General features: G+C 49.7%; 2 protein-coding genes across 6 annotated transcripts in view; one reads left to right on the top strand and one right to left on the bottom strand.

Annotated features, from left to right (window-relative positions):
* The window catches only part of DDB2 (damage specific DNA binding protein 2), a 48952-nt gene that overhangs the window by 18001 nt on the left and 8494 nt on the right, over positions 1-22457 (bottom strand). Inside the window, exon 1 of one of the 2 annotated variants that reach the window (XM_056345293.1) lies at positions 212-340. The exons of the other annotated variant lie outside the window; for it this stretch is intronic. The gene's annotated coding sequence lies outside the window, so the exon portion shown is untranslated. Of the gene's footprint in view, positions 1-211; positions 341-22457 lie in introns of those variants that run through there. 2 annotated transcript variants of the gene reach the window in all.
* On the top strand, positions 308-21090 carry PACSIN3 (protein kinase C and casein kinase substrate in neurons 3). Of its 4 annotated transcripts, none has more exons than XM_056345295.1 (12): positions 308-450; positions 11729-11798; positions 13275-13375; positions 13812-13968; positions 14757-14992; positions 15395-15550; positions 16083-16258; positions 17070-17190; positions 17649-17785; positions 18419-18484; positions 18995-19155; positions 20775-21090. In XM_056345295.1, the coding sequence occupies exons 3-12, from the start codon at positions 13322-13324 to the stop codon at positions 20888-20890; spliced, it is 1380 nt and encodes a 459-aa protein (XP_056201270.1). In that variant the 5' UTR covers positions 308-450; positions 11729-11798; positions 13275-13321; the 3' UTR covers positions 20891-21090. The 4 variants fall into 4 exon arrangements, with proteins under 4 accessions (XP_056201270.1, XP_056201273.1, XP_056201271.1 ...); XM_056345296.1 differs by lacking the exon at positions 308-450 and adding an exon at positions 603-685; XM_056345297.1 differs by lacking the exon at positions 308-450 and adding an exon at positions 1370-1737.

Raw genomic sequence — 22457 nt, 5'->3', positions numbered from 1 at the left:
CCGGCGCCCAGGGTCGGCCGAGCGCCGCCCGGGCGGGCAGCCCCCCTCACAGGGCCGCCGCCCCCGCCCTTCCCGCCGCCCGCCATGACGGGGCGCCCCCGGGGCCAGGGCAGCCCCAGCCCGCGCCCCGCCGCCCAGCTCGGGCCCTCCCCGCCGCGGGGGAACGGGCGGCGGGGCCGACGCTGCCCTCCCACCCCCGCCCCGGCCCCACCTGCCCGGACAGAGCCCGCTCAGCGGCGGCCGCCCGTTAATTGGATCAAGGGCCCGGCGGGGGGGCAGCCTCGCCGCTACCGGAGCGCCCCGGGCCGGACCCGCCCCGGCGGGAGCTGCTGGAGGCGGGGCGGCAGCCCCCGTGTCCCGCGGCTGAAATAGGGGCAGGGCCCGGCCGGCTCCCAGCCCAGGTGGCCGGTCGCTGCCGGTCGCGCCGAGCCGAGCCGCGCCGCCTGTGAGGTAAGCGGCGGGGTCAGCCCTGCCGGGCTGCGGCTCCCCGCTGCCGGACCTGTTCCCCGTAGGGCGCCGGGGGTCCCGGCGCGGAGCCCGGCTCGGGAGGCGCTGGCAGCTGCGAGGGAAAAGTTTCCTCATGGAAAGGGGGCGGGGGGGAGGCGGCGCCCGGCGGCCGCTGCCCGCGGGGTGGAGGGGAGCGGGAGGCGGCTGGGCTCGGCTGGGCGCGGCGCGGAGACCCCCGGTAGGGCGGCGGGGCCGGGAAGGGCGGGGGGGCCGCGGTCCCCGGCAGGTTGCTCGCGGGGGGGTTGGGGCAAGCTCCCGAGAGAGCTGCGGTCCCTCGGCGTGCCTTACAGCCTTGACCTTCACCGAGCGGCCGGGAGCCGGCCCGCCGCTGGGGGCCGCGGGGGCAGCCCTCCCCCCGGGGCCAGCGCCTCCGCTCCGCGGCGGGGACAGGGGCCCCTTTGTGCCGGGGCCGCCTGGAGCCGCTTCCCGCTGAAACCGGAGCCGCGGGCGCTGGCAGCGCTGTGGCCCCGGGGGCAGCGCGGCTTCCCGGGGCGAGGAGCCGCGCTGGGGCCCTGGCTCGGGGGGCTGCACCCGCTTTGTGCCGGGGCGGGGGGCGTGCTGCCGGGCGCTGAGCCGGGCTCCCGACGGCTGGAGCGGAGAAACGGCAAAAGGGGACGAGCCGTGGCCTTGCTCGTCCTCGTCTTCCCTTCTGGTGGCCGGGAGCGGGGCCGACCGAGGCTGCCGCCCGCCGCCGTGTGGGCTGGCCCCGGTGGGCTGCTGGGTTCCGCGCCCCCCGGCCCGGGGCAGGGGCCGCTGGTGAACACGCAGCGCGTTAGCGGGCCCCGGCAGCCGGTCTGTCACTTGTGGCTGCGTGCGGGGGGGAGCCGCCGTCCCCGCAAAGCCATCGATAAGTGAAACTAGCGCGGCCCAAACGCCTTAACCAGTTTCCCCACTTTCTGTGCCAGCTCTGCGTTCTTTGCCTGCTTCGGTTCTTCAGGCTTGGCGTTTGGTGGCGAGGGGACGGCTAGCTGGCCAACTGGGGATGCCTGCTGCTGGCCCGAGGAAGCAGCCTGGCCTTTCTGCTGCCCAACTGCGGCTCCCGACCCCCTGAAACGGGAGACAAGCCTCTCTCCCCTCCAAATCAACCGCCGCTCTAATTTGCACACAGGAATTTCTTATACGAGGGTAATTGATTGCAGTATGGAACCCTAGCAGAGCCTCCCGCTCCACCCTGGAATTCAAATGTCACCAAGAAGTCACTAAGCTTTAGGATGACTCAAGTCGCTCTGGGTGCGTAATGGGAGCAGAATGCACCCTTGCCGCGTGTGGGCTAAAATGACAGGGTCCGGGTGTCCTTGCGCCAGGTGTGAGCTGGTCTCTGGGTGGGGACACGGTGGAGCTTCTCCCTGTGCCTTGCGTAACCGGGCACATTCCTTTGGGCAGGGATTCACCTTTCTGTGAAGCACACAATGCGCTTTGTGGGTGACGGAGCCTGTTCTGCTTTCACCGAGTTTTGTGTTATTAATGGTATTTCACTAGAAGTTCCCTAAAATATTTACTGGATTGTCCTTTGAGTTGCAGCTTGGAACAGGATGAATGCATGAGCTGGATCAGCTGCTTGCTGCCCTCCCTATTCTGTGCCTGCTGTATTGTATTGCTTTATTGGCTTTTTTCCTTCTTTTTTTTTTTTTTTCTTCTGACCTATGAGTTTGAGCATCTCTGGCTTGCCTACACTTGTTCAACTGAAGACTGTCTTCTCCTTTTTGGGCTGTAAAAAGCAATAATTTCAGTGTGTAAGCTATGTGTAGGCCTGAGAACAACTGCCCACCTGGAATGCTGTTATCAAATGTCAGTGAGTAAGGATTGTGTGTGACTGGGCTGTGTCAAAATGCTGCAGGTCCTTGGCAGACTGTGTGTAACCAAGTCACAAAAACCTGAAAATCTTAGGGACCCAAACTAATTTCTTCTTCACAGGACAAAGGCTGGTGCTTTTAGTCATTCTGGGTTATTATGGATTTTACAAGAGCTAGCCTGAATCTTCTGGGCTTTCCCTGGATGACCACGAGTTTCAAAAAAATTTAAGTACATAGACACACACACATATATATATATATATCTTCTTTAAATTCAGCGATACAGTCAGGTATATTTGTAACATGACTGTTGTTCTTAGGAGATGCAAAACTGGTGAGAACCACACCAGGGGCAACATGAGCTTCTGTCACAGCTCATATGGTATCACTGAGCACGGTGGATACGCTGTTCTTTATTCTGGTCATCTTGGGGGGTAGAGATTATTCAGTTGTTGTTTGAACTGTTTGGTCTGTGTTGTGGCTGGCATCCAGGAATTGAACTGGGACCTCAAAAGCTAAAAGTATCTGTCTGTAGCCTGAGTGGAAAAAGCGATGCTCTTGATCAGAAATCATTAATAAACTGCCTCTATTTTTGCTGTCAGTTGATCGGCGATGTGTGAATTTGGGCTGCTCTTGAGAGTTCAGGGGGAAATGCCTAAACAATAGGAGAGCTGTTTAAGCCCTTTGAGGGACTCTTATCTTCTTAAAACATATTTTCTGATCGGGCAAGCTATTTTGCTGCTAGTTACTCGGCATGGTGAGTGTAGAGGGTACTGTGTGACAGGGAACTGTGTCAGATTAGGGGAAAAAAAGCCTTAATATCTTAGTCTAAAGCTTTAGTGGTTGGGACAGAAAACAGTGACTACTGTATCAGGAAGCTTTCGTGAAGAATTTGGGATTTTGCTCTTTGAAGAGTAACAAAAGAACTTTGCATCCTCAGAGGATTTAAGAAGTTGTTCAAGAGGTAGCTTTTTGCCACTACCTTGTGGCATGATGACCCCTGTAATTTAACATCCAAATGCTCTTTGACTGTCTGGGCACAAGTTTTTCCAGAAGTGCAGAGTGCAATGTCAATGCAGAGAGCCCAGTGCATCCTCTGCTGTGATCATCTAGCCTTGTTTCGGTGACTGGTATGTTAGTTTCATGTTCCTTCAAGCTGGAATGTGGGCTGAAGCTGGGCGCTGCTATAAGGCAATATGTGTGACTGGCATCCTAATCATATATCAGCCTTCTGTGGTTTTCCTCGCTGTGAATGGTGCAATGGGAAGGAGCCTTTCAGACTTGTGATGGTCAGAATTTGTGTGTTAAATCTAGTGGCTGTCACTGGGCATTGTAGTTTGTTGAAGAGGCATGTGAGAGATCTCCATGGCACCGGGGGCCTGGATCCAGAGGCATTAGAGGCTTGTGGAGGATTTTGTGCTTTCTTAGTAGGTGACTATGGTAGGGCTCTGTTTATCGTGACCTGTCAGTAAGTTTTTCCAGGCTAGAGGAGTTAGAATTGCTGCAGGCAACCCACAACTAACAGTGTTGGCAATCCTTCAGCCTCCTCAGTCCCGTCCATGCTATGGGCTTGCCCACGCTATCTCCCTCCTGTTTGCAGGAAGATACTGTACCTTCCTCCTGGGCTGCTGGGGTCACGGTCAGTCTTCTCAGCTGCCTATAGACGATACCTGTTGACAATAACTTCCCTCCCTTTCCCAAATCCCTAGTGCTGAGCCAGACCTCTCTGGCTTCTGAGAGTGCTGAGCTGCACCAGCTGCAGCATTGCTGGGCAGAACTTGGAAGCAGGCATGCTGCCTGTCTCTGACAAGGGCAAGAAGCTTTCGTGGAGGATTGGGAGAAGATTCAACAGATTTCACTTTTTGAATGATTCTAGGTATTTATTTTTGCTTCTTGGTGTTCTCAGTCAGCTCCTCCTTGTACTAGGACTGCTGACCTGTGGAAGCCTGTGTGAAAGCTTGTTGACTCCAGCAGGCTTCTACCTCAATGCAAGCAAAAAAACAGGGTTATGAGCTGTGGGATAGAAGCTGCATCAGGAAGCCATTGGGGGGAAATAAAGCCCACTGGATTGCTCTATTTGTGCCTTCTGTTTTCAGAAAGCCTTCCAGCATTCTTTCCTCACAGGTCAGGCTGAGTCCTGAGGATCAGAAGCTGAGGTCGTTGCTTTGAGCAATGGGCCAAAAAAGCAACTGACATTCCAGTGATGCTGAAAAGTTGAAATCTGTCCTGTAATGTGTGCCCTTTGGGCTGACTGTCCCATTTGCTTGTGTTCTCATGGAATCTTCTGGATAACATCTGGGATATGAAGTAATTTATATTAATAGTCCTGTTTTTCAGCTTGAGATTCAAAAACTTATTTGAAGAAGCACTACTGATACCAAAGAGCAGATTCTGCGCAGATAGTGTGAAAGTAGATAAAAGTTGCTCCATGACATACAGGATAATGAACTTCAAGAAGAATGCATGAAGTATAAAATGCCGCGGTCCAGGCCAGTTCCTAATGGCTGCCCAACTTCAACCATGTTATCTGTGTGTACCTCTGGGAAGTCTGTCAGAAAGGCACGTGAGTGGCTTTAGCAGTGGAAAACCTACGAAGTGATTGAATCTGCCCAACTCTTCTTGAGGCAGGAGATGCTACGAAGGGAGTCTTAAGTTACTGAATGCTCTCTCAAGTCTATGGAGCAAACGATGCTTTCTTTTTAACATGCCAGGTCCCATAAAAGACATAAAAAAATACAGTACTTTGAATTCACTGGCCATATGATTGCCACACCCTTGGTCTGAATGACAAAAGACTTGCCAACTCTATCTCCCACTCCCCCTACCTCAGAAGACAGCTAATGGAAAAGGCAACAATTGGTAAAGTGAAGCCAGAAGTTGCAGAACTGCAGCTGGGTTGCAAAACCACAGGGGCTTCCAAATGGGAGGAAGGGCTCAAGAAGGCTGACTGGAGACATCTGACTACTGTGCAGTCTAGTGAAGCAAGAAACCACCAGAAGCTCAGTGTTAGAACAGAGCTAACGGGCTTGTGGCTCCTCTAAAGGTTGTTTGAGCCCGTTGATTGCAGGTCTGCTTCATTAACACTTCTTAATGCATTCAAGTAAACTTGATCCCTGCTCTGGGGGTTGTAAGGTGATTCAATCACAGAAGGAGAATACTCCATTGACAGGGTCTTACAGGAGTTTGCTTCCCTCTGCCCCCAGCCACAGGAAACTCCCCCAGTCACCACCTTACACTATTTCTCTCTTCTCTCTTCTCTTTGCTCAGGGTTGGATGAGGCTGGGGGATTTTTGTTCTTGTTTGGATCACTGCTGTTCACATAAAGATCTGAACAAAAAAACCTTCCAACCAGGCTTTGAGTAAAGAAGTGGGTGGACAGGCTCAGCCTGCTGTTGTGATGAGTTACCTTCACGTTATAGGCAGTGGTGTTACAGTGCAGAAAAAACGTTAACAGGTGAAATATAGATTATATCCTGGAAAAACTGTCTGCAATTCAGTGCAGATTGAGACTACTGTGGAGAGGGGTATAATAGCTTTTGGCTGGAGCTTTAAACACCTGTTTATCAGTGATTTGGGAAGAAATAGTTTCCAGTTGTTTGGGATCCCTTCTGATTAAAAGGGAAGTGCTGATTGCATGTGTTTGCTGGCAAGCTTGGTGTTTGGTTGCAGAGAATGATGCAGCAGGGTAGACGGTACCCTGGGAAGTACCCAGTGTGGAAACAAGTGAAGAGGCTCAGTGAGTGGGACAGTAGAGATTACAGGTTCTCAACATGTGCAAGAGTTATAAACCTTGCCCTGAGAAAAGGGTGAGACAATGACTGTGAGGACTGGGAAGTGGGCATGCCTGACTACTGCGTGGAACGGGAGCTGTGCTGTTACTAGCTTACAGGGCTAAGAAGGGAGGGTACTATAGTGTTTTTTTCTGGTAGCTCAGATGTGTCTCCTTGTTAAGCTATCTACAGCTCCTGGTTGTAGCTGCCTGTTAAATACAAGACACAGCATACTTGTCAAGGTTATTCCAGTAACCATTTGGAACATACGAAGTGAACGTGACCTGTTGCCCTGTTAAGAGTATGGTACCCTATGATCCAGCACTGATTTCCTCTCTCCTTCAACCCAGTGGATATTGGAGATTATTAATAAATTTTTTTATAGTTTTTCCCTAGTTATTCTTCCTAACACAGACCTTAATAGCCCAATACATTCCTTCGTTAACACTGTCTCATACTGCTGTGTTAACCAGGGTAGATTTGTGTTCCCATAATACTACAGACCTCCTACATCATACTGGAAAAGAAAGCAAATTTTTTTGCTTTTCTTGGTGAAACGATTTCTACTTGATAAAGCTATGTCAGTCAGGAATGTTAACCCTTAGATCAGCAGCAATGTGTTGGTAGAAGCCTGCCTTGTAGCCTTGGCCTCTGAGAACCTGTCAGGGAGCAGCTAATAAATGCGGAAACTATTTAATTCTGCATGGACATTTTGAAAACAGCTTGGGGTAGCACACAGGGGGATGCCCATCTTCAGTACGTTAGCTTGGTCTGAATGTGAAGATGACCGGTATAAAGAAGCTGTGGTCTGAAATAAGAGTAACAAAGCAGCATGTAGACTCAGGAGCGCAGCTCTTTAAGTGGAACAGGATCTTGTCTGCATTTTAGTACTTCGGTATAATCACGGAGAGCTTTGCTAGTGGGCAGCCGCATGATCTCCAGAGAATCGTTGTCTGTGAGATGGGCTTCTGTTACAGGCCTGCACGTAGCCCAAGTGACCTTTGTGTGTAGTTACTGTTCTGCCTGATGTCTCTGACCTCTCCCTGGCGGGAGAGATCAGCTGAAATCTTGCTCGAAACTGCATTAGGCAGCCCTGGCAGGCTTCAGTCCTTAGGGAGCGGCTGGGAAACACTGGCTTTTAGTCCCTGTCCCAGTCAGGTGACTCTACCGAGGGTGTGACCAGAGCTGTAACTATCTCCAAAGGAAGTTTGGGAGGATCTTGTTACTCAGCATCCTCTCTAGCTGTAGTGAAGAACTGCCCTCCCTTCAGAAAGGTGAGTACACCTGTAAATATCAGTCCTCCTATATAACGTGCTCCAGGCGAGCACGTTACTGGGCATCGTTACAGCCACTGGTTCAGAGCTACTGGCTGTGCACCTCCAGAGATGCTGGGGCTGGAAAGGACACCTTGGCACATGCTCCATTTCATTCTCTCCATCAGGGACCTTCCTAGAGCTGCCATACCAACAGCAATCCAGTTCATTACACTGCTGGAGTCTTGTGGAACCTCCCAGCTCCAGCTCTCTAGTTTCACAACAAGTTAACAGGAATAAAAAAAAGGATTTTCATGTCTTTTTTTTTTTTTTTTTTTTTTTTCCTGTAAGGAGAGGGAGACTGTCGTCCTTTTGTGTATTTGGATTGTTCAGATTAAAAATGTTTATTTGCAACCTACACCAGAAGTGCCCTGGAGTGAAAACCGCACCACTGCCTGCTATACAGAAAAGTGACTCTGGGAATCAGATTGGCCTCAGAAATCTCACATTGCTGCATTGTGGTGTAAGTTGTTGTCTTGAGGTGGAAATTAGGTAGTAGCAGCCCATTCCCGATTAAAACTCTGGCTTAGCTTGGCTTTAACACCTATATAGAAACTGGTCTAAAATAAAAACATCTCTATTCTATTACTAGATAAATATAGCTCAGCTTGTTCCTATATGTGTCTGCATCCCGTGTTTGCTGTTGCACTTGCGAAAGGGCAGAGGAGTTGGGCAGAAGCTGTTGCTGGGGGTGAACTCCTGCAGGGCTGCATGTACCAGTCCTTTCAGCATTCGTAGAGTTCAGAGGCTTGTTCTTGGCAAGCTTAGGAACACAGTTGCTCACAAGGAGTCTCAGGAGGCAGTCGAGCAATGCACAGAAGCGATGCCTTGGGCATTTGGAGGCTGGAAGTATTGGAGTGTGGTGTAGAGGGAAGAGGATCTCTGTGGTTTACCTGCCTTAGGGAAAGGTTTCTGAAGCGGAGAAGAGTGATTATTACTGTTCGGTCTAGAAGTTTTATTTGTGGGTCAGGGCCCTGTTGTACTCGTGTTGTGCAAACATGAAACAAAAAGATGTACCTTGCAGTGCATTGCCAGGTTCACACTTGTTTTGAAAGGGAAGGTTTTAGCCTGACACCTGGGTCTGAGGGCAGGGATCTGTGGTCTGGGATGTGTGACTGACTGGAGTAGGGGTGAGATTAACAACATGGTTAAAGGTGGAAGCAGCTCTGCTGTGACAAGCCCTCTGGCATTTCCCCAAGTGGAGCTTCGTACAAGTGAGGCAGTCGTGAGCCGTTCTACCTTTCTGCAGCTAAAGACCAAGAGACATATTTTTAATAACTTAATAGGGAGTTGGTAGCAGGTGTGGCCTAATAAACTAAGTTGTCATAAGTGAGAGCAGGTATTTGGGGGAAGGAAGGAAGGAAGGACCTTTTCTAACACTACTAGCAGAAAGGGTTGTACCCCTGCAGAAATCTCACTTATGTGGTTCAGTTTGTCTGCCTGATGTTGCTGGTTGTGGTGGTGCCTGTGATGCCCTCATCTGTAATCCTGCAAGGTGTGAAGTGAATGGACATGTAATCACTCTCTCCTTCCTCCTTCAGAGACCTTCTCTTGCAGGAGCTGCAGCAAGGTCTCAAGTAGCTCTTAACTGTGAGAGCTGGAAGTGGGAAGGCGGGGATGAACATTCCTTTGCCCTGCAAATATAATTTGCTAGATAGTCTCCTCTTAGCAGAGGTGGCAGTGGCATCTGAAGGAGTCTGTTCGGTGGTGCTGACCCACAAATAACTCTAGCTGACCCAGTATAACTCCAGCTATATTGCTCATACTCCACAGGCTCTGCCAGCCCTCCTGAATCACATGGTGGCTCCTGCTATATCAGCCGCCCGCAAGGTAGCCCTTGTCATCTCTGCTTTGCTGTACAACAGCCTCCAGGCTTTGGCATGTATAACTCGTATATATTTGTTCTTCCTGGCAAACTTGGGTTTTCCCTGGTCGTAAGCTCTTGGTGGCTCACAACACATGCCATGTTTCAGGAATAACTAGGCGTGAAGGGGTGGAGTGGCCATCTATTTGATCTTCAGGGCTCAGGGTGACAGCAGCAGCTGTTCTTCAGCCCCTGTGTGCAGTACCGAGTAGATTCCCTATGTCTGCATGCAGATCCAATTTGATCTGCTGACTGACATGGGCTCGTGCAGTATGTAAAGTCCAGAAAAAGCCTGGTCCTCCTTGTTCTTTGACCTTTTTGCTTCTACCAGGCTGGGTTTTTCTGGACTTCTATAAAGTCTGTACAACTGCTATGGAAATATGTGCTTGACTGGCTGCTACTCGGGTCATGGAGATTAGCCTGTAGAAATGTTATACTACTTTATTGTATTCTCCCACCTAGCTACTATGTCGATGACTACAGTACAGCCTTAAGCTGTGGAACACTTTGCCACTTGGTATCATGGATACTGGAAACTCATGTGGGTTCAAAATCAGATTGGAGAAATTAGTAGAAGTGAAATTCTTTTGAGTGTTACTAAATTCATAGGTGCCACATCTAGCTCGGGAAGTTCCTGTCAACAAATGGTTAGAAGCTTGGAGAGCATGCAGGGAGGCATCGTGTATGCTCGCTCTGTTCTCCAAGCGAGGGAAGGTATCTGCTCTTGGCTGCTCTCTACAGAGGCTATGAGGCTACGGGAACCCTTAGTCTGATCCAGCACAGCTACTATTATGTTTCAGAGCCTGTTGATCTTGGTGATAGTAAAACTAGTTATTTGGGTTTGTAATTCCTCAGAAAATCGTAGGTATGGCTCAAATTCAAACGTGGGAACTGCAGGAAGAATGGATTCGAGGGTTTGGATTTTTTTTTTTTTGCTTGACTGTCCCTCAAATGAACAAGCACGCTCTGACACACAACAGCTTTCCGCGTTTACCCCCAAATCCTAGCGCTGTGTAGCCAGCCCGAATTGGAAACCAGAGATGGAAGGCATGTTTGTGATTCACTGCTTCCTGATAAAGTGGGGATGGGAGTGTGGTGTGGAAAAAGTGACACAGCCTTCATCTGTCATATCTAATTGATCTATGTCTTCACTGGGAGAAAGAAAAAAAGGATCTGGGGCAGTTTTAAGTATACTTTTACATAACTTTTACGTTCATGAAGTTTTTTAATCTTGGCAATTTCAGGAATGTTTGGTCTGGTTTTACTGGGGAGGCACTAGGAAGTCTTAGAAGGTTTATGATGAGCTATATAAACTTTTATCCAGTGACCTGGATCATGCAAAAGTGTCCCAGTTCTTCTCCCCTCCCACCAAAGGTTACTAGTCTGTTTGTGGTAACCCAGTCCACTTCTCTTTCCTCCTATTTTCTTTCACTCCTCCTCCAAAACTGTCTTAATGTCTGGCTAAAAATTCTACTCCCAGGTTTTTCAGTTTCTTCTCTCGGCTGTATTAACTCCCAGTTGCCCTGACCTTCCAGCCTAAGCCGAGCGGACATTAGGGACTGAGAAGAAGGGTTTTTTGCTTGTCTGTTTTTAAAATACATAGACTTTTGAGATTGAAGTAAATCTCCAGGGAAGTGAATGTGAGGTAAACAAAAAATGCTTCTTTCTGCCCTTGTGTCCCTTAGCCTCTGCAGGCCTTTTACTTCCCTTTCCTCTGTGAAAAGTTGATGACAGTTACCTATACCATAATGGCAAAATAAGAATTATTTCTAAGAACGTGATGGGGACAGTGTACAGAACCAAGGGACAAACAGGCTCTGCTGGTAGCAAGCCACAGCCTGTCGGGCAGTACTAGGGGCTGTGCTACTAAAGGAGTGTAGGCTTCTAGCCCAGAATATGCATTCTTGTGGGTTATGGCTTTGTTTTTTACATGTAGGGTTATCAAGTCCTTAGTCTTGTGTATCAGTCTTCTTTATTAAAAAGGGACTGGAGGAAGCATATGTGTGTCCTTTCCTTTTTCTCCCAGAGCCAGCTATGTGTAAAGGTGCGTGCAGCGGTGCGTGGGGGTGGTGGGGTCTGCTAACCTGGCCGCTGTACGGTGAAGGGGGACCAGGCCCCATGTACGGTCCCTGGGGAGCGTGCTTATTTTAGGCCATTCTGGCCTGAGCTGTTCCCTTTGCTCAGCTGTTGTGATGCTACCTTTCCCGCACAGTGCTGTCATGCCGCCCCAATGTTTCTATTTAAACTCTCTCTGGGGCTAGATCTTGTGACACAAGGATTTGGCATCTCTCCTACGTGCTGGAATGTGGCATCTCAGGAGGCACAGTGGCTGCAGCTGCTATATCAGAGGGTACTCCTCCTAGTAGCTGGCAGAAGGGGGACACCCCTGGGATTGCAATGCATCAGAACAGACAGCATCCCTGCAAAGGAGCAGCAGTATCTAACTGTGTCCATCTCTGTCTCCTCCAATCTTTTTCACAGTTTGAAGAGCTCAGGACATACTTGCCAGCTGCCCACCGCTCCCCTGCGGCGTCTCACTTTCAGCTTTCAGGTATGTGGTTACCACGGACAGGAGTAGAGCTGTGTGCCCTGGAGGCACAGAAAATAGCTTTGCAGCCTGCTGACAAATGGTGGGGAGGGACAGGGACAGCCTGTGGCATGGGTGGGGGTATTCTTCAGGTTTCAAGGTTCATGCACCTGACAGCTTGCTTCAGTGATGGGAATTCAGCACACTCAGCCTTCTGTAGAAACCCAAGAGGAGCAGCATTAATGTGCTTCTGACACTCTGCACGGGATGTAACGTGACAAACGGAGCCGAAGTGTTTCCAGGGGAAATGCAGGGAATTCCTGCAGTCTGTGTTGGGGTGCTTCACGGTGTGGCTCATGCCACTGAGAAGGATTTGCAGGAGGTGGGAGATGTGGACTCTTGACCTGATCTTCCTCCTCTCTGCTGTGTGCTCTGTGGGCTGGCAGAATGAGCAGATACCTCTCTGGGGTGTGAGGGAAGCTTTTTATAACTAGGAATGTGCAAGAGGAGAAGTGGCAGCAAAGGACGTCTATGCTGTGTTAACCCAGGCTTGCCTTGAATGGAGCGGGTTTGTGTGCGAGCGACTGGGCTTGGGCCGTTCTCCATTACTCCGTCTCTGTCCTGCACAAAAGCAACCCTGAACCTCTCCCCCAGAAAATCATAGTCTTGCACCGCATCAGGAACAAACTGGCAGTGCAGATTAGCACGGGGGAATGAGACAACAGAGGACGAGAGGAACCTTTTACCTTCTGGCCTAGATTTTGAGCTTAATGCAGTGAGAGAGTTGAACATAATGAAAATGCCTGCTCTACAGGGATGTTTCTGGGGAAGCGGTGCTGCTGGGCATTTGGCATGTGTGCTGCAGTGCCATTTGGCTGAGTATGCCCCAGCATGTTTCTGTAGTTCTGCTCAAGCCCAGCTCAGCTGGTGGGCAGCTTATCAGGCTCCTCCCCATTCAAGACATGCCTGCCTGCTGACTGCTCAGCCTTGTTTTCTCCAGTCAGTGGTTGTAATCCCATAATCCTGAGTCATACTGGGAAGCTGGAGCCATCTCCATTGACAGAAGACTTATTTAAAGTCTTTCAGGGCAGACTTCAAATAGCTTTAGCTACCTCCAGTTTCTGTAGCTTTTGCTACCCTATTGAGGGCCTTGGTGAAGAAAGGAATGTCAGCAGAGATGTCTGGTGCTGCTGAAGGATGTTGGATTCTCTGTCATCTCTGGTATCTGTATTGCTGAGGTTTGGCAAGATTGTCCTCCTCAGCATGCCTTCCCTGTGTGCTACAGGCCTGCCAAGGAGGCTGGCTGTCCGCAGGGAGGGAGGAGGCATCTCAGGGCATCTCTGCTGGGTCTAGCCATCTGCCACTGGAGGTGCAGCGATGCCTGTACTTGCCTGCAGGGCAGTAAGTTGGGCTCCCCCAGCTCCAAGAGTCATGGAGAACTGTACTCTCTGCAAAGGCTCAGCCAGTGCTATGTTAGAAATGACTTTTCTCTCTTCTCAGCTTAACTGAAATCTGCAAAAATTCTCTGCTGCAAGAAAAAGGGGGTGATGTCATCAGAAGATGATGCTGGCGGGGAGGCTCCTGGGGGCAGTTTCTGGGAGGTAAGGAAGGGTAACTGGAGTCTGATGGAGGTACAAATGTCTTCTTACCTCCCACCAGTGGAATTAGGGGGTTGAGTTTTCTGGTTCTCTGGGTGGCATGTTGCTCTTGGAGTAGAAGGGAGGAACTCTGGGGAGGTTCAGTAACACACGGTGTGTTACTGCAGGGAGGAGGTGACCCTTTCTTCCACAGATGCTGTGGAATCAGAGTTCCTTGTTCAGCTGACGCTGATCTGAGCTGTGAGAGGCAAGCAAAGCATCTCGGCTTCTTCCCTCCACTGCTATGTCTTCCTGAGAGAGTGCCAGAGAAGGGTCTGAGCCCAGCTGCTGGCTTTGGAAGGGCCTGTGCTCCCTCTGATGTGATGGTTGACCTGCTGCTGTCTGTTCTGAAGGAATACAAAATCCAGTACAGTATAAATGATGATGTGTGAAATTTCAGGCTGGAAACTACAGGCGGACGGTGAAACGTGTGGATGATGGGTACCGGCTCTGCAATGACTTAATCTCCTGCTTCCAGGAGCGAGCCAAGATAGAGAAGAACTATGCCCAGCAGCTAACAGAGTGGTCCCGTAAGTGGAGGACCAATGTGGAGAAAGGTAAAGTTGGCAGGTTGGACTGGGAGCAGGATGCAGTCATTGCACTCTTCTTTGAGTGCTATCTCTTACTGAGGTGATGCTGCTTCCTTGGGGACAGGTTTCCCTTCTCCAGGAAAGGGGTGACTTACTTGGGGGTGTCTCTTTTGTGTGTGTATGTCTGTTTCTGTAGCCAGTCCTCTGGTTCACTTGGAGAGGTGTTCTCTACATTGTTAGCCATTTGGTTAAAAAAAAAAAAAAAAGTCTATTTGTTTAGTTTGGCAAGTCCTTGGGCAGTCCAAGTCTTAAATTAAGCTGCAGATCTCCCCTTTTAAGGATGGCTTGGCTGCCTCTCCTCCTCCAGTCACAGATAACTACTAATGCTGTGATTTAGTGGCAGTGGGCTTGAACTGATAGCATCTCCCAGAGTAGTGGGCAACAGTGGGACACCTGCCCCAGAGGATCTTCTGGTGAAGCAGAAGCTTAGCCTCAGTCATGAACTAGTGTTGCTGTCTGTCCTGAAGCTGAGGCCGGGTCTATGAAGAGAACTTCCTAGAGAAACTTTCTCCTAGCAGACACCATCTGGGACAGCTAAGGCTGCCCAGGAAGAAATGCCGGCCTCTGCCAGCTGTAACAGCCAGTCTGGATGCTGCCTGTGGGGACTGTATGGAGACCGGTCAGTGCTGGCTGACTTGTGTCACAGAGGAGAGTTAAGTGCCTCCATATGAACATATGTGTGTAGGAGGAAAAGAATTTGTGTTCCCTTCTGTGGGCAGGAGGTGTAAGAGCCCCTCTGGTGCTTGTTCCTGCAGGTCCACAGTATGGTACTCTGGAGAAGGCCTGGCACGCCTTCCTGACAGCTGCAGACAAACTGAGTGAAATTCATTTATGTGTCCGGAACCACCTGGCTGGTGAAGACTCAGATAAGATCAAGGCCTGGCAGAAGGAGGCCTACCACAAGCAGATGATTGGAGGCTTCAAGGAGACGAAGGAGGCAGAGGATGGGTTCCGCAAGGCCCAGAAACCTTGGGTGAAGAAGATGAAAGACGTGAGCGGTGTGAACGGGGAAGGGATAAGGGCAGCCCAGCTGGCTGCCCGAGAGCCACTGGCCAAACAAACTGGGTTTAGCCAGAGTAGCGGAGAATGCCAGAGAGGGAGGGATGTCTCGATGGTCCCTTGTTCTTGGTGGTTTTGTAGCTTCCTTCCCATGTGGGAAGCCTTTGGTAGCAGGCTCTGTATTCCTCCTGCATGGCAGGTGAGCACTGAAAGAGATCATTCGGAGGGACCTCTTCCCTTTGTAGCATGGTTTAGGAAACGCCGAATCGGCATTCTTGTTAGGCTGTGCCGAAACAATTGCTGCTGATTGCAACAAATGGTAACCTGCCCTTGCTGAGTAATGGAGGACCAACATGGTCAGGATCATGGCTTTCTCTGCATCTTTGTCCTACAGGTGGAGACCTCTAAGAAAAACTACCATGCAGCACGGAAGGAGGAGAAAACAGCCCATACAAGGGAGAACCATGCCAAGGCAGACTCCTCTGTCTCACAGGAACAGCTGCGCAAGTTGCAGGAGCGCGTAGAGAAGTGCACTCAAGAGGCCGAGAAGGTGAGTGTGTGTTGTATGGATGTGGGTCACAAGGATACTCGTCTTGAGGTTTGTAATGTCACTCAGTGAAATGGCTTCTGCTGAAGCCTGCGAGAAAGCGTGAGATCCCGTTGTCTGAGATTCAAGAGAGTGAGACTGACACTTCAGACTAAGTAAGGTGTCTCTGTCTTTGATGTTAGGCAAGATCTAAATAAACCAAAAAAATAAATAGGGGATTTGGTGTGGGGAGTGGGAGCTACAAAGCTGAAGACTTGGCCACCAAAAGTAGCTGGTTTGCCTGCTGACCAGTGAGTGAAAGTGCAGATGACCCTCCTATGGAAGAGGGTGGCGAGAGAGAACAAAGAACTTCCAAGAATATTAGGAGAGCAATGGACTGGGATATCAGCTGTGGGGTTTCTTCTTCTTTCTGTGGTGTATTTATTCAGCAGTGCAGGGGGAAAAAAAACAACTTGTCAGTCCCAAGCCAGAGCAGGGTGACTGTCATCATCAAGGCAACACATCTCACCACTGCTGTCCTCCTGGGTCGATACAGTGTAAGGATCAATATGAGAAGATGCTGGAAGAGCTGAACCGCTACAATCCCCGCTACATGGAGGACATGGAGCAAGTGTTTGAAGGCTGTCAGGAAGCAGAGCGCAAGCGGTTGTGCTTCTTTAAGGAGATGTTCCTGAACTTGCACCAGCATCTCAACCTTTCCACCAGTGAAAGGTACCAGCTCTGAGACAGAGGGAATTCCACCAACCTGGGATGCCCTGGGCTCTGGCGGGAGGTACCAGTTGCGGTGTCTGTGAAAGGGAGCTGCCTGCTTGCACCTGCCAGGTCTTGCTCCTTCCCCTTCCAGGTGTGTCTTAGAACAGTCCCTTTAGACTGACCAGTTCTGGGGTGTCTGGTGGTGGACAGTGCCAGGTTCCCCAGCGGGGATTCTTTCTGCCCCTGAACTCTTCTGCTACTGTCCAGTACTGTCCTGTGGATGTTTCTATTCCATGAAATGCCTCCATGTTGCTATATGTAATCCCAGTCTGAGGAGTGCAGCTCTGTTGCCTTCTAGTATCTCTTACACTCATTCTGCCCTGAGTAAAGAGACCTTTTGAGAGATAATGATCACTGTAAGCCCACAAGCTGCCCTAAGTAGGAGTTACATGGGGGAAATAGGTGCAGCCAAAAGTCTTCTGTGCTCCTGTGCTTTTAAGGTGGAGGTAACTAATCTGCGACACCTCCCAGCCTGTGTGCAAGAATGTGCCAGGCTCCTTCAATGCTCACTTGATGAGCTGTGCTGAGAGCTGGCAGATGTTTGCCGCTGCCACACCAAACAAGCCTGTCCCATTTGCCAAGCTAGCTCTTCTGTAGGGGTGGCTCTGTTTTCCTAGGGTCAAACAGATGCTGGTCTAGCATCCTTAATCCTGTGGGATTTCAGATGGTATGTAATTGTGCATGAGGTTACACTCCTCCTTCCTATTTGACTTTTGGGGAACTGCTGAGGGAGTTGGTTACTGGTGGTTCTGTCTGTTCCTGGTTGTAGCTTTCATGCGTTGTATCGAGATCTCTACCAAGTCATCATGGCTGCGGACAACCAGGAGGACCTGAAGTGGTGGCGCAACACTCATGGACCAGGCATGGCGATGAATTGGCCTCAGTTTGAGGTGATGTAGCATTCTAGAGTGTATTATTACTATTTCAGACATTTAGCTGCTTTACTGAAATCGGTGGATTGCTAGTCTTGTGTTGGAAGGACCTTGTCTTTGTTTGATAGGCCCAGGATGTTTGGCTCTTCTAAAACTTCTGTTGTGTTGCAAGCTCTCTGTGCCCAAAGGGACGTGTGCAACCCTGCCAAACAGCAAATACTCTAGCCATCCAGCTGCAAGGTCAAAGAACAGAAGGTGGTGCTCAGGGCCTTGGGACAAGTTCCTTACAGCTCCTCTTGTTGCACCTTGGGATTCAACAGGAGTGAGCCTGCTATGCCAGCAAGGCCATCTGGCTGACCAGCCCAGCCACAGCTGCAGTACGACCTGGTGTTCTGTCCTTCTGTATTGGTCAGAAAAGATGCACAGAGCTTTTGTATCGGAGTGGCTTGATGGTGTTAATGCTTTTCCCTGAACAGGAATGGTCCCTTGAAACGCAGCGGGCAATCACCAAGAAGGAGAAGAGTGGCAAAATGGCTGACGATGTCACGCTGACCAGCATCTTGCCTACACGAGATGGTGTTGTCTCTCAGACCCCTCTGCAGACAAGGCAAAAGTAAGGGCTGGAGTCTGGGGGACATCAGTCCTGATGCAAAGCACAGTCCTGCCTAGGGTCATGCATGAGTTGGATCGATGGCCGTGATCTCTCCCTTAACTTCCTGTCTTTTGCCCATGCCGCTCTGGAAGAGACAATGTAGAAAAAACAGGGTTTAGGGTAGCTGCTTGGTTTCGTTGGGTGGTGGGTTTTTTTGTCTAACATGTACTGCCTCACAAGGTACCTTCCTTGTACAGATCTTTCCAGTGATGAGACTTGGCCCAGTCAGATGAACGCTGTGTGAGATTCTGGCATGCATTTCCCCAATTCTTCTTCCTCCCACACAGGGTGAGGAGAGTTGTTAGCTGTACTGCTTCCTAAATGGAGGCATCAGATTTTAATTTTTTTTCTTGGCATGGTGCTGAGTACTTCTTGATAAACCTGGGTATAGCCGCTTCCCTTGCCAGAAGGCAAGCTGGACAACAGGGAGAGCCTGAAGAGACTCATGTCCTACAGTTCCAGCAGCCTTCGTGCTTTTAACTGTGAACTGGCCTAAGTGAACTGGGCAGAAAAAAAGGGGGATCTAGAGATGTCTCAAGGCCACTACTGTGTTTCAGTCTATTGGATTCAGGGGCCCTATTTGCCAATCTACAGGTTTTCCTATCAAGAGGAGCAGAACAGCCTTTTCTATGACAGCCTGAAGGCACCCACCCATGTGAAGTTAGTATGGAATGTAGCCTTTTCAGGGGGTTTCAGGTTCCAGGTGCCTGTCCTCTGCTGCTCTTCCCCTCTGCTCTTTTTCCTGACTTGGAAAACAGCATTCTAGACATCTTTTTGGGATGGGAGACTGCTTTTCCTGTCTGTCTTATTCTTGGCTGGAATAACTCGGGAAACAGCTGGGCTCTCCAGTTAGGATTGGCCGGCCTTGTGTTAGAGGTTCTGCTAGAGTAGGATAAGGTCATGAAGAGTGTGCATGTGGGGAAATATTTTGAGAATGAGTTACCCTCCTGGCCCTCAGGGATGTAATGCTGGGATACTTTTAACCAGATCTAGTATCTCCTGGGATCTCTCCTCCCTGTTGACTTTCGCTTGGCTGTTGGGCTTCTTGCACCTTGTTCTAGGGCACAGCAGTCTCAGCAGGGGAGTCAGGGTGGTGCATGATTCGGGCAGAGGTGGGTGAGATGAGTCTGCTAACAACTATCTTGTCCCCTCTCTCCTTCCACATAAAAGCGGAGGGAAGGAAGACATTTCAGAGTGGTCAGATGAGGACACTCCCAAGAAGTGCCTGGATGCCAATGGGCATGAGGAGGACATAAAGGTACCAGGTGTACGGGTACGAGCGCTGTATGATTACACAGGACAGGAGGCTGATGAGCTGAGCTTTAAAGCAGGTACAGAAGCACTAATCTCTCACTAACCTTTTGCTGTCCTCACTCGGGCTGACTGATTGAAACCCTCTTCAAGAACTGGATGTCCCCTTGAGAACTAATACATATTCTTCTTCCCCTGGCCTGACCCATCACCAGCTCCTCTGAAGGGGGATGATACACTGGGAAGTCCATCCTGTTCTAGACTAAGGGACAGTGTGAGGTCACGTAAAAAGAGATGCCTTGGCCTTGGTCACAGGGAGAGCAGACCCCAAGTGATAAAACAGATCCTTTTTGCCTCCTCTTAAGGTATTTTATTCTGCATTGTATCTTGAGACTTTTATTAAATGCTTCTCCCTTGTGCCATTGGTACAATAATTATATAGGTGGTCTGGATTGTTCTTTGAAGTAACCAGAATATAGCTGTTTCGGGAGAAAGCTCAGCTCACTGACATGCACCACTGAAGGCAGAGTTCAGCTGGCCAAAACCAGCTATGCGAACTGTTGCTCAAAATGGGCATGTTGAGAGTGGAGATCCTGGCTTGCAGCAGAGGACTGAGCGAGAGAATGCTAGAGCAAACAGACCCTTCCCCTTTCTCTTCCTTCAGTTAAATTTAGTTTGCACGTGCCACCTTCAACGTCAAGAGGACATCTGGATCTTGAGAGTGTCTCTTACTGTGCTTGTTATGAGTCTTACGTGGAATCTTTGTGCTGTACCTCTCCAGAATACACCTGTTTTAAAAGGGCACTGAAGTCCTTCAGAGCAGGGGCTTGTGCCTGAGGCCAATGTCTATGCTGTACTCTTACCATACTAGTAATTGTCCTAACACTAACTTGTTGCTTTAAAGTATCTTGCAATACGGGTGCTCTAGAACTTGACTCTTCGCTCTCTCTTTCCGCCCAGCAGATGTAACGAGGCATGACTGGTTAGCTTCAGTCATCCCCTTTTTGCATCCGCTCTGAGCAGCGTGCACTGGTAGGGCTTAAGCTTAACAGCAGATGACTTTCCGAGCCTCTGCCAGCGCGGGATGCGCCTACTGATGCAGTCAGACCTTCCTCTCTGGCAGACGTGTGACCTCCTACTGATGGAGAAGAGGACCTTTCTGCCCCTTCCCAAAGTAGAAGTGGAAAGGTTAAAAGCCTTTCCTGGTCATAGTCTTAGAAATGAGTTTATTCCATGCCTTGCTGGCCAAACCAGACACTCCATCATAGAATAGTCATTTTTGATCCTAACAGCCAGAGCTTATCAGCCTCTTACATTTCCTTCCCACCTGCTACAGAGGAGCTACTGAGAAAGAAACTTCTGAGATCCTTCTGATCTCTCAGACTTGTAAGCATGTTCCTCTGGGGGAAGGAAAGCAGGCAGAAATACAGGGCACAAAAATATGTCCGATGCTGAACAGTGGAAGTGAAGGTCTGCCTTTGAAGTTCCTTGGCCCAGGGGTGGTACCAAGCACAGCTATTGAAGAGGTCAGCAGCTCTGGCTCTGATTTAACTGTGCGGTATGAGACAGAGTGCCATAAGAGGAGAAAACTGGTGATCAGAGTAACTCATTGGGCTTTTTATCAGCTCCTCTGAGGTGGGGGAAAAATGCCGTGCTACTTTTCTCAAGGCTGCTTCCTAATAATTGGTTTTGCTTTTAGGTGAAGAATTAATGAAGATTAGTGAGGAAGATGAGCAGGGCTGGTGCAAGGGCCGACTCCTCACTGGCCAAGTTGGACTCTATCCTGCTAACTATGTTGAGAAGGTTGGATCATGATTGCTGCTGCCCTGCCAGTGTCTCACAGCTGTATCAGCATCTTCTGCAGAGGTTACTGGGTCACTGCTGGCCCCACTCCACCTCTGCAGTAAATCCAGCAACTTCTGGACTTTCAGGGCATGTATTCCATGTAACTAATGCTTCATTTTAAATGCCTAAACCTGTAGGGATTTTCTAATAAATAAACAAGGATGAGTAAAGACCTCTCTGCCTGTGAGCACTATAGGAGTGTAGGAGTGCAGAAGGGAACAGATCCTCTTGACTTGCACTCAGCGAAAGGAGATGTGACACATGCAACTCTTCAAAAACAGAGAAAGCAGACTTGCTTGGCCTCAATGCAGATGCGTCCATAGGGTGGTGGGGTCTGCCCTTCTCCCAGGCTTCCTGTTCAAGGAACTTAGATGTGCAGGGTAATAGGGAACTTAGAGCATTGCTTCCCCTTTTGGCTCAATCAAGCTGACTGGCAGGGAGCTATTTATTCTCCCACATCTTTCAGAAGTCTTCAGTATCCTTCACCTGCAGGCTTGTTGGCTCCCCTGGTACTTATACCAGCTGCCTTACCAGGTATAAGTGATGCAGTTTCAACAATCTGGACGTCCCATCCCATTGTCCTCAGATTTACTGGGACAACACCGGGAATGAATGATAGTATAGCTTGGGGACAGGAGAAGGAGGCTTCTGTCTTGCATGATGTCGCTGTTCAGACTAACAAGTTGTGAACGCAGCTGTTGGGCAGCAGGTCTGAGGTGACTGAACGTTCCCTGAGCTAGAATGGGCCTTGACACACACTGAAGGCATTCCAGTGCAGTTGTGCATTTAGGGGTCCTAAGCAGTAGTATGTGTTGGGGTTTATAGTGCTTCTAGATTGTTCTGGCAATACCTTTCTTCATGAACACCCAGTGCACAGCAGAGACCCTCTTTTTCCTTCTTCTACGTTCTCTTGACTTAGGCATGCCAGAAGTGCCCTTCCCTGCTTTGCCAAAGACCCCTACGCTGTGGTGAAGGGTAGCAGTGTGGAAGCTATCTGCTAGCTGGTGCAACATTAGTTATAGAGGGATAACTCTTCTTCTGGTGCTAAATTGCTGCAGGTGACCTTACACCCAGTTGTTAAGTGCCATTCAGCAGGGAGGACCTATAAAACCTCTTTTATCTGGCCTGTCTTTCTGCCCTTGAAAGCCTCTAGGGCTGCTGAGGCAAAGTGGGGTCCTGATCCCAGTACTGTGTGTTATCAAACACAAGGACTGATGGGACGTGTTCTGTACAGGATAAGCTCAAGGACTTGAGGGAACAAAAAAAGGGCAAGCTACCTTTTCTTTGAAAAACAAGCAGTAGTTTAAAAACAGTTTATTGAACTGCATCTGCTTGAAACTGTTGTTGAGATGCATTGTGAGTTTCTAGTAGTCTTCTGTAGTGAAATTCTTATTCTGGGTTAGCAGGTGAGGAACTTGGTTAAAAGACTTGGGAAACTCAGTCAAGCCTCCACCAAATACAGTGGGGTGAACCGCTTCAGAGCTGTTTGGAAAAGGGGTGACACAGATCAGGAAGCTGAAGTCATAGGTGAGCATTT

This window comes from Falco biarmicus, chromosome 7 (assembly GCF_023638135.1).
Source record: "Falco biarmicus isolate bFalBia1 chromosome 7, bFalBia1.pri, whole genome shotgun sequence".
Classification (NCBI taxonomy): domain Eukaryota; kingdom Metazoa; phylum Chordata; class Aves; order Falconiformes; family Falconidae; genus Falco; species Falco biarmicus.
The sequence above is the reverse complement of the archived record's forward strand: the minus strand, read 5'-3'. Positions and strand labels throughout refer to the sequence as shown.

Coding starts and splice junctions, on each gene's coding strand:
- PACSIN3 (XM_056345295.1), top strand. CDS start 13,322: ATGTCATCAGAAGATGATGCTGGCGGGGAGGCTCCTGGGGGCAGTTTC. Junction 13,969..14,756: donor GAGGACCAATGTGGAGAAAG/GTAAAGTTGGCA, acceptor TTGTTCCTGCAG/GTCCACAGTATGGTACTCTG. Junction 17,786..18,418: donor CCTCTGCAGACAAGGCAAAA/GTAAGGGCTGGA, acceptor GCCAATCTACAG/GTTTTCCTATCAAGAGGAGC.